This window comes from Capricornis sumatraensis, chromosome X (assembly GCF_032405125.1).
Source record: "Capricornis sumatraensis isolate serow.1 chromosome X, serow.2, whole genome shotgun sequence".
Lineage (NCBI taxonomy): Eukaryota > Metazoa > Chordata > Mammalia > Artiodactyla > Bovidae > Capricornis > Capricornis sumatraensis.
In genome coordinates, this window is record NC_091092.1 from 77534324 (window position 1) to 77549381 (window position 15058).

Consider the following 15058-nt stretch of genomic DNA (forward strand, 5'->3'; position numbering starts at 1 on the left):
TTGGGCCCCGTCCCGCGTGTGTGTGTGTCCCCATCCCCCGGGTCATTTCCTGAGCCCATAACTCTCCTTTCAAACCCCCTGAAGCCCGCTCTGACCACCCTCTGTATATAGGTCAGAAAACAGATACTAACAGCTCTCCCTCGCCTCAGCGAAATTACTAAGTGCAATTTATTGGGCAAGTCCATGCAGGGCGGTGGGGAGAGATTGTGCCCCGGGCCCGGGCCCCCTCCTGCTTTAGAAAAGCAGGCGTCGGCCGGGGGCTCGGGGCTCGGGGCGACCACGGCCTGGGCCCGCCAGCTGCACCCCGGGAGCCGTGACCGGTCCCCAGCGCCGGCGGACCCGCGGGGCCGCTCGGACTCCGTTCCCCAGCCGGCCCTTCGCTTTCACACGATCCGCTGTGACTGCACCAGCTCGAGCGCCTTTAAAGGGCCACACACGCCAGCCGCCGCTATAAAATGGTCCCAGCGGCATAGCTGCAGAAGGGGCACCGCTGAGCTGCCGAGAGGAGGCTCGCTCCGCCCGGCTGCCCGCCCACAGACAGCCGGCGAGGGGTAGTTTCTGGCAAGGGGGAAAAAAAGGGCTGAAGAAGGCGCAGCACCCGCTCTGGCCCTTGGGTGAGTATCCAGTTCAGATTTTGCCACCAACTCGCCCACGAGCCAGGACATGTGCTAATAATGCCCTGAGCCGGTTATAAAGACGTGGAAATTGGGGGGAGAGAGAAAAGGGGGGGAAAGGGTCTGTCCTTCCTGGGATTCCTAGCCGAGGCCAGCCTGCTGCTGTGTGCGTGTGCGTCAGGGCTCTCCGGGCAGCAATGGGGGCTTGAGAGCCGGTTCCCTCGCGCCGGGAAGGGAGCGCGGTGGCCGCCACCGCCCCGGAGTCAGGCGCCGAAGCTGCGGGCGGGCAGGCGGGCGGGCACGGGCGCTGGCTGGGGCTGCTTGGCGCGGCACGGTGCGGTGCGGCGGCGGCGCGGCGCGGCGTGGCGGTGCGGGCTTTTCCCAGGCGCCCCGGGGTCGGGTGGCACTGAGCGCGACCGGCTCGCGGCGGCGGTGGCGGCGTGCGTGCTAGGGGCTGGGGGCTCCGCCGCTGTGCCCGCGGCTCACCGGGCTCCGCGCTTCCCTCTCTCCAGGGCAGGCGGCTTCGCGGAGGTAAGCCGGGCCGCCCGGCAGGGCGCTGGGCTGGGCGGCGGGGCCGGGGACTCCAGCTGAGGGGGCGCGGGGAGCGAGCGGGGGCCGGGCTGGCTGTGGGGCTCTGGGGACTTATTTTCTGTTTGGAAGCTGCTCTGCTGGGAGCGGAGGGGCCGCCACCCGCCCGCCCTCCAGCCAGCGTGCCGGTTCGCTCGCCAGCGCGCCCGTCTGCCGGCCAGCCGGGCCGAGCGCCCGCTTCTCCCCGGGAGACAGCAGCACCTTTTCTCCCCGCGCCCGCGCTTTCTCCAGCTTGGCTTCCACCGACTTTGCTAATCACCCGGACCGCATCTGGACGCTCCGGCTCTAGGGCTGCACAAAGCTCAGGTTTCCTTCAGGGGCTGAAGGCGAGAGGGGCTTTTCGGGCCGAGTTCAGCGGAATTGAGGGATGGAAGTTAGCGAATTCGGGCAACTTGCCTTTGCTGCCCAGTCGACCTCTGCTCTCCCCCACACTCACGCCCACACACACGCCCCCACACGCACACACCCCTCTGCCTATAAATGCCAGTGGCTGGGCTGGGCCGCTCACGGAGTCCCAGCCTCAGCGAGCTCAGGACTTGGAGGAAGACAGATCTGGCTGCGAATCCCGGCTCGCCACTTTCTAGCGCTGTGACCTTGGGCAAGTTACTGAACCTCTCTCACTCTTCTCGTAGCTGAGTGATAGCACTGACCACAGGCGACTTGGCTCGGGGGTAGGCTCAGCTCGCGGCCGCGTCGGGTGCTCAGCCGGCGCTCATGTGTTGGTGAGGCGCGGGAGTGGCCGCAGCCAGCGCCGCCGGAGTGCATCCCCGCGCGCGGCAGCACTGCGGGGCCCCAAACTCGCCAGCGAGGCCGAGACCTCGCCTGTCCATCCCGTCTTCACTATCGGATCCTGATACGGCACTCGCGGGAACTGACGCTCGGGGCCCTGGTGGCCCGGGTGCTCGCTCTCCACGGTGCAGGGATGCTCCCGGCCGCCCTCAGCTCCCGCGGCTCCACCTGGGATGTGGCGAGGAGGGCGGCCAAGCTGTCCGCAAACATCGGGCCTTTAGTTTTCAGGTGGTGAAATTGACTAGCCTAGTTAGATCGCGTCCAAATCAAGTCGCAGTAGTTTGGATTTTTAAATTTCTCCTGAGTGAGAAAATAGCAATCGAAATGGAGCCATCCAGTTAGTGCCATTTTAACTTTTGGTCCCCAACAGGTCAAAGACGGGCCCCCCCCCCACCTGCCTCTCGCCCTCTCTCTTCTTCCTCTCCCTTTCCCACCCCCATCTAGGCGGGAGGGGGCTTCTGGCCCACGGGAAACTCTGTGACGAAGAGCGGGCGGCGGGACCGGGAACTGGTGGCCGGGGCCAGCGAGACACCGGCGGGCGAGGAGGCACTTGTTGCTCTGGGTTGCCCAGTCGCCTCTCGCAGCCGTTTCGTAGTGGTCAGCTCGCGGCTTGGAGAGTGAGCTGGGACGTTTCCTCGCTGCCAAGTTTTGTCTTCGAATGGGCTTGGGTGGGTGGCAGAGGGGAGACAGAAAGTCGGGGAAGCAAGGGTAAGGATTCCGATCGAAATGTGGTTACCTCTTTAAACGGATTCAACAATACTTACTGAGCACCTACCGAGCATAGACCCAGGTCGGGGGGCAGGGCTGGTGGAGGGGAAGGCGGCGACGGGAGGCAACAGGTCTGAATGGAAACAGCGTCCTGCCTAAGGGAGTGCAACAGCCTGAAGGGGGAGACGTGGTAAAATGGTCTTCCCCAGGAACATACTTTTTTTTCTCCTTCTCGCTCTCTGTTTTTCTTCTTTCTCCCCCGCCCCACTTCTGTTTCCTTTTGTTTTTGCTGCTGTGGGTTTTTTTTTTTTCCCCCTTATATATAGTTCAGGTAACAGGTAGCATAAAGAAAGAAGAAAAGCTGGATAGAAACAAGAAAAGATGGACAGCCACCTCCAACCCAGACATTTTTCTTAGGACATGAAAATTGCTTGATACTGAAGGTGCAGGGCTCTTGAAGACGGCATGAATTAGATTCCTTGTCTTGTGGTCACTGGCTTGAAATATTTTCGGGTTGCCTCACAGAAGAAACAGGGCTCCAATCAAGCAGTGGTGATGGACCCAGCAACTGATTGTTTTCTCATGCTTCTCCCCCTTCTTCCTTTTTCTATTTTTCTTGCCTCCCTCCCCTACCAGGAAGTGGTGCAAAGATGAGAGAGGTAGTAAGTGGCCACTTTCTAGAAGTGTCTGAGCAGATTCTTAATGACCACCGAGGGGAGGGAAGTGTCACAGAGAACTCTAGCCTTGTTGGAAAGATTAGAGACTTTTTAAGATCCTGAAGATTCTTTGGGCCAAGAGGTATTTATAAATGTAAAATTTTACATCTCTAATTCATCATAAAGGCTAGAATATATGGGGCTTTAAAAAAAAGCTTCTTGGAAAATAACTTAAGAGCTTTTAGAGATTTTTAAAAAATATTTTCTGGTTTGGGGAGATTCTTTTCCCCTCATCCCCTTATCTTATTCCTTTGGCATTTGAACTAGGGGATAATTTCTTCAGAAGCCATTTGAATCATTCTAGGTATGACATCTTAGCCAGCGGTCACATGAGGCATGTGGGCATAGGAGTGCTGGATCCTTCTCCCAGAGCCACCGCCACCTGATGGGAAATCAATGGAACCTCTGTGCCTCAGTTTCGCTTTGGGAAGAATTATATACACCTGCCACTACAAATGAGTGTGGCTGGGCTCAGAGCAGGTGTCCTGGGAAAGCCAAGTGCCACCAGGGCTGTCTTGGAGGGGACTTGCAGTGTGGAGGAACTTGAGACATCCCTAGCTGCTCTCTGGCTGCTTCAGAACCCCCAGACTACCGTAATCAGCCCGGTTCTCTCACACAAAACCATGCCTAAGGCAGAACTTTGGACCTCATGACATTTGCTTTGGGGACCTATTCTTTCTCTGGATGGCAGCCACCAGCTTTTTAGTCGTCCTCACCCTGACTCCTTCCCACTTTCTCCCAGTTCCAATGGAGACCACAGCTCTTTGGCCTGAGTGCCAGTGGCCAGTTGAGACAGTGTGCTGTGCACTCAGGGACACTGTTGTCCTTGGAATTAGAAAGAGTGCCCCCTGCGCTGATGGCATGGACCTCATTTGCATGAGGAAACAGTCACGTCTGTCCTCTCTTGGCGATGTGGGTAGCTGGCTGTCCAGGCAGCGCCTGGACAAATCAAGCGCCTTTCCCACCTCAGGCAAAAGTTCCAGCAGAGCCCCTCTGCTCAGGTAGTCTCTGGTCTTGGCTCTAACCCATCACCATCCTTGCCTTGTAGCTGTGTGGAATGGCCCAGCTTCAGGCTTTGCTATTTCTTGGTCAATAAAGCCTTTGCCCTTATTACCACTTCTCCTTCACATACAGCACAACAGCTCCAGCTGGCAGCATCTCCTCCCACCAATTTATCCAACTTCTGCCAAGACTCTGAAATGCCAACTATGTCGAGGCCTGCACTTGATGTCAAGGGTGGCACCTCACCTGTGAAGGAGGTAACTTTTGCCATTTTACAGATGGAGGCACTGGAGTGGGAAAGATGACGTGGTCTGGGGCCACATGGTAGGTCCTCCTGGCTGTGGTGTCTGGTGTCCTTTAGTAGACTGGAGACAGCAGAGCTTTCTCAGGGAAGAATGAAAATGGCTTCTCCCTAAATGTGGTCACTTGGAACCCACTAGGGGTATTGAAAGATGGCAGAGAGAGAAGCAGAACTGGAAAAGATCGCTCCATTGTCTCAATGGATTAAAGTGAGACTGAGAAGAGGGGGAAAATGAGACCCCTTTTGTAGAATGGTGAGCTGAAGGTAGAGTCAAGAGGAGATGAAAGCAGTGAACTCCTTTAAGATGGTGGGTGTCCAGCATGAAGATTTAGAGCTGAACACAGTGCTTGGAGCCACAGTGGCAAAAGAATACTTGAGCCCAACTTGAACTAGGAAAGGAGCCTACCTTTCTAAGGGGCCTTCTTGCTACCTCCCCACCACTAGCCCCCGATGAAACACTTCTGAGGCCTGATGAATGGTGAGGAACAAAATGTAGAGCAGGGGTACCATGCTGTGCCTTTCTCTGTCTTCTAGAATGCCAGCCCAGAGATGAACTCTCTGGCCTACTCTAACCTGGGGGTGAAAGATCGCAAAGCGGTGGCCATCCTGCACTACCCTGGGGTAGCCTCGAATGGAACCAAGGCCAGTGGGGCTCCCACTAGTTCCTCGGGATCTCCATCTCCAATAAGCTCTCCTACTGCCACCCCTCCCACTAAACCCCCACCCTTCAACCTGCACCCCGCCCCTCACCTGCTGGCCAGTATGCAGCTGCAGAAACTAAATAGCCAGTATCATGGGATGGCTGCTGCCACTCCGGGCCAACCCGGAGAGGCAGAGCCCCTGCCAAACTGGGGCTTTGGGGCTCAGGCGGGGGGGGCGGGATCACTCTCTCCTTCTGCCGGTGCCCAGAGCCCTGCCATCATCGATTCAGACCCGGTGGATGAAGAGGTGCTGATGTCGCTGGTGGTGGAACTGGGACTGGACCGGGCCAATGAGCTTCCGGAGCTGTGGCTGGGGCAGAATGAGTTTGACTTCACGGCAGACTTTCCATCTGGCAGCTGATGCCAATTGTTCCTAAAGATGGAGGAATAAAGCCACCAATTCTGTTGTAAATAAAAATAAAAGTTACTTACAAAGTGATGGGCCGACTGGAGGTGTTCTTCATTGAGGTCTAAATGGGTGTGGCACAGTCCAATGTTCTTTTAACAATTATGAGACCCATGATGAGGTTGTCGGTGGATAGCTGGAAGGGAACTTGTTTGAATGGGAGGAAAGGGAAAGGCCGGGATGCCAGGGGTGTGGTGGAGGATGCTACTCACTGAATTCCTACTTCAGGAGCCCAAGTACCTAGTCTCAGTGCCCTAAGACCACAGGAACACTGTCCTATTCAAGGTTGATGACAGGGGCTGGTTGGGAGCATTCTTGGAAAAAAGACTGATCCAGACCCTTCTACAGCCTCCTCACCTTGTACATCCAAGTCTAAAAGGTTGCCCTAGCCACAGGGCACATGTTTCACCAACTCAAGAGCCACCCCACTCACTCTCTAGCCCCCATCCAGTTGATGCATTAAGGCCACTCCTTTGCCTTTTTGCCCAAGGCAGTAGGTATGACCCAAGAAGGAGCCTATGACCTGGGAGCTCAGATTTCTCTTGAAAATTGCAAAAGCTACAGACCATTAAACTGAGATTCTAGATGACTTGAAGTCCCTCAGACAGTTGCACAACCCCCACTTCCATGCCTGGGACACTCTGAGCAGGCCTAAATGTCCCCTAACTCTCGCCTTCCTGGCCCACACTGTATGGGGACAGCTTGTTTCTGTGGGCTGGCTTCTCCATCTTGGAGACACAGATCAGTGCTGGGCTCAACAAGGTCAACCTTTGAGGATATGTCTGTTGCCCTTAGATTAACTGCTGAGGAGGCAGTGGCTTTAGAAGAATTCCAAGTGACAAAACCGGAGCACTGAACTGGATCCCAGCCTTGAGCTGCCAGGGAGGGGAGGGCGGGCTGTGGTGCTGGTGTGCAATCCAGCCCTGTCCTCATATGGACACAGTCCAAGAGTCTAGAGACTCCTCTACCCACATTTCATACTCCCGGAGACATTCTTCCATGGACATTGTGAAAACTAATCAGCTTTTTAGGACTAGCATGGGGCCCGTCCCCTAGCAAATGCTTTCGAAGGAGCCCACCAAGAGAAGCAAGGCATTGGATTCAGCACTCCCTGAGCATCTGCTCTGGTTCAGGCACTCTGCTAAGCACCAGGAGCATAAGTTAAAGTTAGTACCTTTGAAGGAGTCCCCCATCTAGATGGAGAAAGTCATCAACAAATTACATAAAACAGTATTTCTTATAACACAGGGGAGCATCCTATTCAATCCCAGAACAGGAAACAGCTCCATCTCCCTGGGAAGTCTGGGGAAGGCTTCCTAGTATTGAACTAGTTCATTTGTTTTTAAGTCTCACAAGTAATAAACACATGATCCAATCTCTTTGTGAAAAGTAGAAACTCTACAGATAAGGCCAAAATACCCTTTGACCAGCTCTCTCCCTCAATCCTGATTGCCTCTTGCCCTCCACAGAGGTAGCAACTGCTTATCTGTTTGTGGTGTATCCTCGATGGCCTTGCTGTATGTCTACACAGAGACTTTACCCACAGAAACAATTGGGTTTAAAAACAAGAGCAGAGTCAACCAAGGAAAAAATGAGTGAGGGGGAAAGCTGTTATGTAAGTGCATGCTTATGAAAGGGGCTGCACATGCTACAAAACAGAAGTTCAGCAAGCAGGGTCACAGGGCCAGAGCAGGTTTGTGAGCGGGCAGGGCTCAAAGGGCCTTCTAGACCAAGCTGGGAGCGTGACTTTCCCCTTGGTACCACCATCCCTGTGGTTTGTGGAGTCTCTCTGGAAATTTGTAAGAAAGCAAAGACTTAACCAACTTTGATTTTTGGGATGATCCCACTGAAGGTGGATGGCTGGATTCATTTAAGGCTGTGAACAGGGAAACATGGGGTCCTAGGAGTCGGGGGGTGGGGCAGGATGAGGGTGTGGGGTGGTAATTGTTTATTGCTGGAGAAAGGGCATGATGGAATGTGTGTGTGTGTGCACTAAGTCGCTTCAGTCACGTCCAACTCTTTGCAACCCTATGGACCATATTCCGCCAGGCTCCTCTGTCCATGGGGGCAGGGGAGGGGACATCAAAGAGTACAGTCGGGGAGGGCAGGGAAGCCTCTGCCCCTGCCCTGCCTCTCACAACAAGACCAGGCACATTCATCTCTCTCTCCAGGAGATTCCAGAACCAACACCAAGTCTCACCCTGGGCCATGCCCTGGGGGTTAGAAAACGAGGCTCCCAGATGCACACAGGTAAAGCAATATTGCCTACCCACAAGGAGCTTGTAGCCTGGGAGCAGATGGAGATGTGTAAGCAAGAGTGCCTCCTAGAGTTCAGGAGCTGAGCTGCTCCCTGGGGACAAATGAGGGGGATTCTGTTCCTATTCTCAATGAACTCACAGTCCAGAGGCGGGCATGGCCTCAAAGGGTGAACTATATTTCCATAAGGCATCAATTCTGGTGGGAGAGTAAGGGGAGGGCATGACCTCCAGGCACAAGGAACAATTAGTTCAGTTCAGTTCAGTCACTCAGTCGTGTCCAACTCTTTGCAACCCCATGGACTGCAGCACGCCAGGCTTCCCTGTCCATCACCAACTTCCGGAGCTTACTCAAACTCATGTCCATTGAGTTGGTGATGCCATCTAACCATCTCATCCTCTATTGTCTCCTTCCCCTCCCACCTTCAATCTTTCCCAGCATCAGGGTCTTTGCCAATGAGTCAGTTCTTCGCATTAGGTGACCAAATATTGGAGCTTCAGCATCAGTCCTTCCAATGAATATTCAGGACTGATTTCCTTGAGGATGGACTGGTTGGATCTCCTTGCTGTCCAAGGGACTCTCAAGAGTCTTCTCCAACACCACAGTTCAAAAGCATCATTTCTTCAGTGCTCAGCTTTCTTTATAGTCCAACGTTCACATCCATACATGACTACTGAAAAAACCATAGCTTTGAGTAGATGAACCTTTGTTGGCAAAGTAATGTCTCTGCCTTCTAATATGTTGTCTAGCTTGGCCATAACTTTTCTTCCAAGGAGCAAGCATCTTTTAATTTCATGGCTGCAGTCACAATCTGCAGTGATTTTGGAGACCTCAAAAATAAAATCTGTCACTGTTTCCATTATTTCCCCATCTATTTCCCATGAAGTGATGGAACCAGATGCCATGATCTTTGTTTTCTGAATGCTGAGTTTTAAGCCAACTTTTTCACTCTCCTCTTTCACTTTCATCAAGAGGCTCTTTAGTTCTTCTTTGATTTCTGCCATAAGTGTGGTGTCATCTGCATATCTGAGGTTATTGATATTTCTCCTGGCAATTTTGATTCCAGCTTGTGCTTCATCCAGTCCAGCATTTCTAATGATGGGCTCTGCATATAAGTTGGAGAAGATAATGACAACCCACTCCAGTACTCTTGCCTAGAAAACCCCATGGGCAGAGGAGCCTGGTAGGCTGCAGTCCATGGGGTCACTACGAGTCGGACACAACTGAACGACTTCACTTTCACTTTTCACTTTCATGCATTGGAGAAGGAAATGGCAACCCACTCCAGTGTTCTTGCCTGGAGAATCCCAGGGATGGAAGAGCCTGGTGGGCTACCGCCTATGGGGTTGCACAGAGTCGGACACGACTGAAGCGACTTAGCAGCAGCAGCAGCAGCAGCAGCATATAAGTTAAATAAGCAGAGTGACAATATACAGCTTTGACATACTCCTTTCCCAATTTGGAACCAGTCTGTTCTTCCATGTCCAGTTCTAACTGTTGCTTCTTAACCTGCATACAGATTTCTCAAGGGACAATTAGAGCTCAAATTAAAAGATAAAATCAGAACATGGTGTAAACCAGAATGAAATGTTAGGAAGCCCATAGCTTTTTCAGTAAAGTTCAGCAGCTTGACTTCCTTGAAGGGCAGAGGACAAAGATAAGGTAAGTTGGAATCAGACCTTGTAGTCTTTTCTACTTTATTCCACAGGTGAGGGAAGTATCATTCCACAAACATGGACTGAGCACCTACTGTGTACCAGCACACACAAAACAGTGGGGAATAGGCAATGAGTTCATTGCCCTTGCTTGAAGTTTAGCAAGGAGACCAACAACAGTCAAATAATTTTGCAGATCATTAAAACCACGAATTATGAGAAGTGACACAAGAAAAGGTATAGGTGTTATGAAAGAGTATAATGAAGGACTTAATTTCTTTTTTAAAATTTTTATTGAAATATAATTGACTTATAATCTGTTAATTTCAGTTGTACAGCAAAGTAATTCAGTTATATATATATATATATATATATTTCAGATTCTTTCCCCCATAAGGTTATTACAAGATACTGAGTAGAATTCCTGTGTCATACTGTAGATTTTTGTTGGTTATCCATTTTACACATAGTAGTGTGTATATGTTAATCCCAAACTCCTAATTTATCCCTGCCCCTCTTTCCCCTTTGTTAATCATGTTTGTTTTCAACAGTCTGTGGGTCTGTTTCTGTTTTGTAAATAAGTTCATTTGCATATTTTTTTCAGATTTCACATGTAAGTGATATCATATGATATTTGTCTTTATCTGTCTGACTTACTTCACTTGGTATAATAATTTCTAGGTCCATCCATGTTGCTGCAAATGGGGAACTTAATTTCAACTGCAGTATCCAAGAGGGCTTCTGAAGGTTTTGAATGAAGGAGTGTTGTGGTCAAAGCATGCATGAGGAAAATGAAGGGTACATGACAGATTGAAATTATGATGATGCTAGAAAGCTGTTACAATGATCCAAACAAAAAAGTAACAGACAGGAAATTAGTCTATGATGAAAAGTAGCATTTCAATGGGGAGTTGTTCAATGAGTACAGAGCTTCCCTTTTGTAAAATAAAAAGTGTTCTAGAAATCTGTTGCACAACATTGTAATAACACTATGATCTGCACACTTAAAAATGGTTAAGATGGAAATTCCCTGATGGTCCAGACTTGGCATTTTCTCTGCTGTGGACCCAGATTCAATCTTGGGAACTAAGGGAAGTAAGATCCCACAAGCCACATGGTGCAGCCAAAAAAAAGCGGGGAGGGGGGTTAAGATGGTCAATCTTTCTGTGTTTCTTATCACAATTTTTAAGTTAGTATTTCCAAGTAGAGAGAAAATGAGGAAACATTCAATAAATTCTTTGGGACAACTGGATACACTATCTCATACTAAACACCACAGTGAATTCCAGATAGACCAAAGATTTAAAACAAAAAAATGAAACTATAAAAATACTAGAAGAAAATATGAAGGGATTTAAAAAGAAAATTTGATATGAAGAGACTTTTCCAAGAATGACACAAAACCCTACATTGTAAAAAAAAAAAAATGTGTATGGCAAAAAAAAAAAGAAAAAGAAACATTAAAAGGTAAATTAAAAGGTAATAAACCTGAGAAAATATCTGCAACTCAAAATGAAAACTCTTACAAATCAAAACATCAAAGACCACCAATTCAACATAAAAATGAGCAAATAATATCAACATGAAATACAGAAAAAAATTAAAATTACTTTAAAACTTATCAAAAGATGTTCAAATCCACTCATACTAAAAGAAATGTATTTTAAAACTACACTAGGGGACTTCTGGTTCCAGAGCAAGATGATGCAGTCTTACCTTTCTGTGTTCCTCTTCTTCAAATATAACTACAGACCCTAGAAACTATTCAACAGTCAATGATGAAAGGACTCTTAAAGCAGGAAAGCAGGCTAGGAACTTCAGGACTTGAGGAATGACATAGTGAGTTTCCTGTTTTCTTTTTATCTTTCATAGACCCCTAAGTAGGTGCCAAAGAGGTGGGCAACCCCAAGCCAACAGCTATACACACACACGCACACACACACACACACACACACAATGGGAAATGAGGAGCCCAACGAAGACCTAGTGGGGGGACCTAAACTCTGCTCCACAACCAGAGCTCCAGTGGATGGTCTGACCTGCTTTCAAGCAGCAAAGTTCTGGGCTGTCTCAGTCCCCACTCCAGAACTGAAAAGCCAACAGGAAGCCTGCTTGGCTTTTGGTAGCAGCATCCCTAAATCTTCCTACCTTCCACTTTCTACCTTCCACAGTGGCAAAAGGAGACCCAGATACAGTGATTTTAGCAACTTCCTCTTCCCCCAGAAGATCACCCAGCAAAAAGGAGCTGCTGCAGACAGCACCAGCAAGGATGGAGAACGAGCCCCATGGACAACAGAAGAATGAAGCAGACAAAAACAGCACTGCAAGGGTGTGTAAAACGAAACTTTCACTGGAACTACAACCCACAGAAGTAGACCAGAGCATACATGCTAAACCTAAATAGGGTAACTTCCTACTAAAATAGAAGATTGAAATGGGATCAGGGGTCTCCTAACATAACCAAAATTTCCAGGATACAATAGAAAATCACTCATTTCCTGGCAAGAGCCAGGAAAACCACAATTTTAATGAGAAAAGACAGTCAAGTGACACCAATACCAAAATGTTGGAATTACCTGACAAGGTTTTTAAAGAAGCTGTCACAGAAAAGCTTCAACGAGTAATTACAAACTTATTTGAAATAAAAATTGAAAGTCTCAACAAAGAAATACAAGTTATTAAAAAAGGACTAAGTAGAAATTATAGAATGAAAGAAAAATAACTGAAGGAAAAAGACTCACAGATAGACTCAATAATGGAGTAGAAGGAAATAGAGGATAGAATTAGTGACCTTGAAGACAGATCAAAAGAACTTAGCCAATCTGAACTCACTTAAACACCAGTAAGCTATGATAAGTTATATGTGTTTATGACAGTATTTAGATCAAGTACTAAGAAAACTATAAAAAGCAATATATATATTCAGAATCATTATAAGTAAATTCAGATGGAACTGTAAAATATATTCAAGTAACTCACAGGGATGCAAGGGAAAACAAAACATATTATAAGTCAGCTAAATTTCAAATTAACAAATAAATTACTTGAATAAACAAAAGAATGAGAAACAGAAAACAATCAAACATCTGACTTAAGCCTTGACATATCAATAATCATTTAAATGTAAGTAGACTTATACCAATTAAAAGAAACAAATAAGTAGAGTGGATAAAAAAAAAACCCACAACCCAACTATACACTGTCTACAAGAAACAAAGCAACATAAGTAGATTGAAAGTAAAAGGATGAAAAAAAGATACATGATGCAAATATTAATTATTATCAATTATTTTTGGCCACCCATCTTGTGAGAGCTTAGTTGCCCAACCAGAGATTGAACGTCCTCAGCAGTGAGAGCATGGAGTCCTAACCACTGGACCACCAGGTAATTCCCAATATAATTTTTTAAAAGCAGAAGGGGCTATACTAATATCATATAAAGTAGACTTCAGGGCAAAGAAAATTACTAGGGACAAAGAGAGACTCTACCTAATGTTAAAAGGATTAATCCACCAAGAAGACATAACAATCCTACAAGTGTATGTACTGACAACAAAGCTTCAAAATACATAAAGCAAAACTAAGAGCTCTACAAGGCAAGAGACATCTGAAACAAGAGTTGTAGAATTTAACACACTCTCAGCAACTGATAGAACAACTAGACAAGTTCAGCAAAGATATAGAACTTGACTACGCTACTGACCAAGAGGATCTAATTGACATAGAACTCTTCACCCAACAACAGAGGAATACATATTATTTTCAAATGCTCATGGAGTATTGACCAAGATAGACCATACCCTGGTCATAAAACAAAACTTATTAAATGTGAAAGAACTGAAATAATACAGAGTATGTTCTCTGGCTCTAATAAAATCAATCTAGAAAATATGACAAAGATAACAGGAAAATCACCAAATACATAGAAACTAAACAACATACTGCTAAATAATCTATGGATCAAAAAGTAAGTCTTGAAGGAAAACTTAAAAAAAATACTGAGCTGAATGAAAATGAGAATATGATATATCAAAATTTGTGGAGCATAGCTAAAGTCAAGAGGGAAACTTAAAACACTAAATGCCTCCATTAGAAACAGAAAGAAGGTTTCAAACCAATGCTTTAAATTCCTACCTCAAGAACCAAGAAAAGTTAGAACAAAATAAACCCAAACTAAGCAGAAAAGAGAGGAAATAATAAAGATAAGAACAGAAATCAGTGAAACCGAAAACAAAAACAATAGAGAAAATCAATGAAACAAAAAGCTAGTTCTTCAGGGAAAAAAATCAATAAAACTGACAAACTTCTAGTAAGACTGACATCAATGAAAAGACAGAAAACATAAATTATTAATTTCAGAATGAAACAGGGGTTATCACTACTGATTCTGAAGCTATTAAAGGAATAGTAAGGAAATACTATGAACAACTTCATGCTCATGAATTCAGTGTAGAAGGAAAGGACTAATTCCTCAAAACCTAAAGCTACCAAAACTCAACCAAGATAAAACAGATAATCTTAATAGTCCTATAACCACTAATGCGATTGCATGTGATTAATTAAAGAGCTTCTGAAAAAGAAATCTCTAGGCCCATATTTTTTCCACTGGACAAATTTATTAAATATGCAAAGAAACATTAATACCAAATTTACACAATGTCTTCCAGAAAAGAAGAGGAATACCTAAGTATTACCTTGATCCCCAAAACCAGACAAGGACAATACATACAAGAAGAAAACTGAAGACCAATATCTCTCCTGAACTTAAAATTCAAAAATTCTAAAAAAAATTTAGTGAATTCAATTTAATAATATATAAATATAATATGCCATGACCAAGTGAAACTTATTCTAGATAGGATGACTATGACTATGCCAAAGCCTTTGACGGTGTAGATCACAATAAACTGTGGAAAATTCTGAGAGAAATGGGAATACCAGACCACCTGAGAGAGTTTTCTCTCTTTTCTCTTGCCTCTTGAGAAATCTGTATGCAGGTCAGGAAGCAACTGCTAGAACTGGACATGGAACAACAGACTGGTTCCAAATAGGAAAAGGAGTCCGTCAAGGCTGTATATTGTCACCCTGCTTATTTAACTTATATGCAGAATACATCATAAGAAACGCTGGGCTGGAAGAAACACAAGCTGGAATCAAGATTGCCAGGAGAAATATCAATAACCTCAGATATGCAGATGACACCACCCTTATGGCAGAAAGTGAAGAGGAACTCAAAAGCCTCTTGATAAAAGTGTAAGAGGAGAGTGAAAAAATTGGCTTAAAGCTCAACATTCAGAAAACGAAGATCATGGGATCCAGTCC

At 46.9% G+C, this 15058-nt stretch overlaps 1 protein-coding gene across 3 annotated transcripts; it reads left to right on the forward strand.

Annotated features, from left to right (window-relative positions):
- The first annotated feature begins 502 nt into the window (after positions 1–502).
- Positions 503–5794, forward strand: CITED1 (Cbp/p300 interacting transactivator with Glu/Asp rich carboxy-terminal domain 1). 3 transcript variants are annotated; one of them, XM_068962959.1, is made up of 4 exons: positions 709–786; positions 1127–1145; positions 4550–4674; positions 5253–5794. In XM_068962959.1, the coding sequence occupies exons 3-4, from the start codon at positions 4615–4617 to the stop codon at positions 5778–5780; spliced, it is 588 nt and encodes a 195-aa protein (XP_068819060.1). In that variant the 5' UTR covers positions 709–786; positions 1127–1145; positions 4550–4614; the 3' UTR covers positions 5781–5794. The 3 variants fall into 3 exon arrangements, with proteins under 3 accessions (XP_068819059.1, XP_068819060.1, XP_068819058.1); XM_068962958.1 differs by lacking the exons at positions 709–786; positions 1127–1145 and adding an exon at positions 503–614; XM_068962957.1 differs by lacking the exons at positions 709–786; positions 1127–1145 and adding an exon at positions 2316–2328.
- The last annotated feature ends 9264 nt before the right edge of the window (positions 5795–15058 follow it).

Coding starts and splice junctions, on each gene's coding strand:
- CITED1 (XM_068962957.1), top strand. Junction 4,675..5,252: donor GCACCTCACCTGTGAAGGAG/GTAACTTTTGCC, acceptor TCTGTCTTCTAG/AATGCCAGCCCAGAGATGAA.